The sequence below is a fragment of the Littorina saxatilis genome, unplaced genomic scaffold (genome assembly GCF_037325665.1).
Source record: "Littorina saxatilis isolate snail1 unplaced genomic scaffold, US_GU_Lsax_2.0 scaffold_3383, whole genome shotgun sequence".
Classification (NCBI taxonomy): Eukaryota; Metazoa; Mollusca; class Gastropoda; order Littorinimorpha; family Littorinidae; genus Littorina; species Littorina saxatilis.
This window is the reverse complement of record NW_027126031.1, coordinates 5,329-7,000: the sequence shown is the minus strand read 5'-3', so window position 1 is coordinate 7,000 and position 1,672 is coordinate 5,329. Positions and strand designations below refer to the sequence as shown.

The 1,672-nt window shown below is 43.0% G+C and overlaps 1 protein-coding gene across 1 annotated transcript; it reads left to right on the top strand.

The window, feature by feature from the left end:
* Nucleotides 1–74: 74 nt before the first annotated feature.
* On the top strand, nucleotides 75–1,258 carry LOC138954479 (ficolin-1-like; the record flags this gene model as incomplete). Its single annotated transcript, XM_070326318.1, is given in 2 exon segments — nucleotides 75–232; nucleotides 693–1,258. Coding segments are annotated over 2 exon segments (397 nt in total), but the record flags the coding sequence as incomplete, so codon positions are not given.
* Between the last annotated feature and the right edge of the window lie 414 nt (nucleotides 1,259–1,672).

Sequence of the window (1,672 nt, the reverse complement as noted above, 5' to 3'; positions counted from 1 at the left end):
CTTGACGCCCTGCACGTGTTGACGTCAAGCCAGATGTGTGAATTGTGTGCGATGATACTTTCAGGTCTTGACGCCTTGCACATGTTGACGTCCAGACAGGAGCAGGAACTTCGCGTGGACTTAATGAAGTGGGATGGGACAAAAGGTTACGCCACATACAGCAACTTCTCCATCAGCGACAGCAGCAACAACTACCGTCTAAACCTTGGCAACTTCACTGGGGGCAACGCTGGTAGGTGCATGATGATGCTTGTGTTAGAATAATCAAAACCGTAAAAAAAAGAGTACTGTTTTGTTTATTTCTGCCATTAACTTCCAATTTGAAGTCGGTTTGAGATCAAGAAATCAAGCACGTCAATGTTGAATGGCTTTCCCTAAGTCAATATGTGTGTTGCTCTGCTGTCTGTGTCTCTGCCTACCATGTGACATGTACAGTATTCTTGGTCTTCAAAAATACACAAATGTATGGCATAAGATACATAAATGGCAATTGGATATCCCTGCGATGTTTGAAGGAAACTGAAACACACACACACACACACACACACACACACACACACACACACACACACACACACTCATACATACACACATACACACACACTCACACACACCGTCAAACACCTCCCCCCCCCTCATACACACACACACAAAACACACACACTGACGAGTCTACAAATGTCGTTCCCCAGGTGACAGGCTCAACTATCATCTTGGTATGCAGTTCAGCACGTGGGACAGGGACCACGACTGGGAAAGCTGGGACAACTGTGCAGAGGTATACCACGGCGCCTGGTGGTACCATTCTTGCTACAGCTCCAACTTGAACGGCCTGTACATGACCGGAAGCAGTAATCCACAGGCACCAGGAATAGAGTGGGGCTTTGCCTCCTACCTTAAATTCGCTGAGATGAAGATCCGAGCAGCATGAACAAGGGGAGCATGTCTGCCGTTGATCAGAAGACTAGAACGGTTCAGATGATGGCACGTTTTATTATTGACAAAACGATACAGTCACACACACCCGTCTCGGTCTTTGGATGTGGTTAGTCGAGACTATCTTAATAATATAGTTTGGGCGATGACTCTGCTACTTTGATGCCGACATCCTGAGTAAATGTTTTTATATTGCTTCACGCGACTTGTTTATTATTCTTGATTCGCAACGGTAGCAGTACCTCTGTTTGGGAAGTCTTAGTAACATTGGCATACACCTGTTGAGCAAATCGTTAAATAAATCGCACATTAAGACGTGGTATCTACACTTTGTAACGCAAGTTATAACTCACAAACAACTAAATTCTTTCTTGTTTTGTTTTAAAGGTAGTTTGAGATTATCGGAAGAACGTGATTGATATATGATACTTCAAAGTGACTTAATCAAGTGTTTATTAAATACGTATTTGTATAGTTTGACCGATTACTGCGACCAGTTTTTTTTCTTCTGTGTTGTATTCTGGTTGTCTATCAGGCAATCCTTCCATTTGAACCACCCGGGACAATTACTGTGCTCTTTAAATCTCTTTTACCACAGCTTCCGTGTCTTATCTTATTGAAAGCTAGTGTGGAACCTGAACCTTTATCCTTGTAAGATATGTTCTATATCAATCAAACTTCACCTTATGCGTAAATGCCCCCCTCCCCCCTACACCAAATCCTTCATTTAAATATT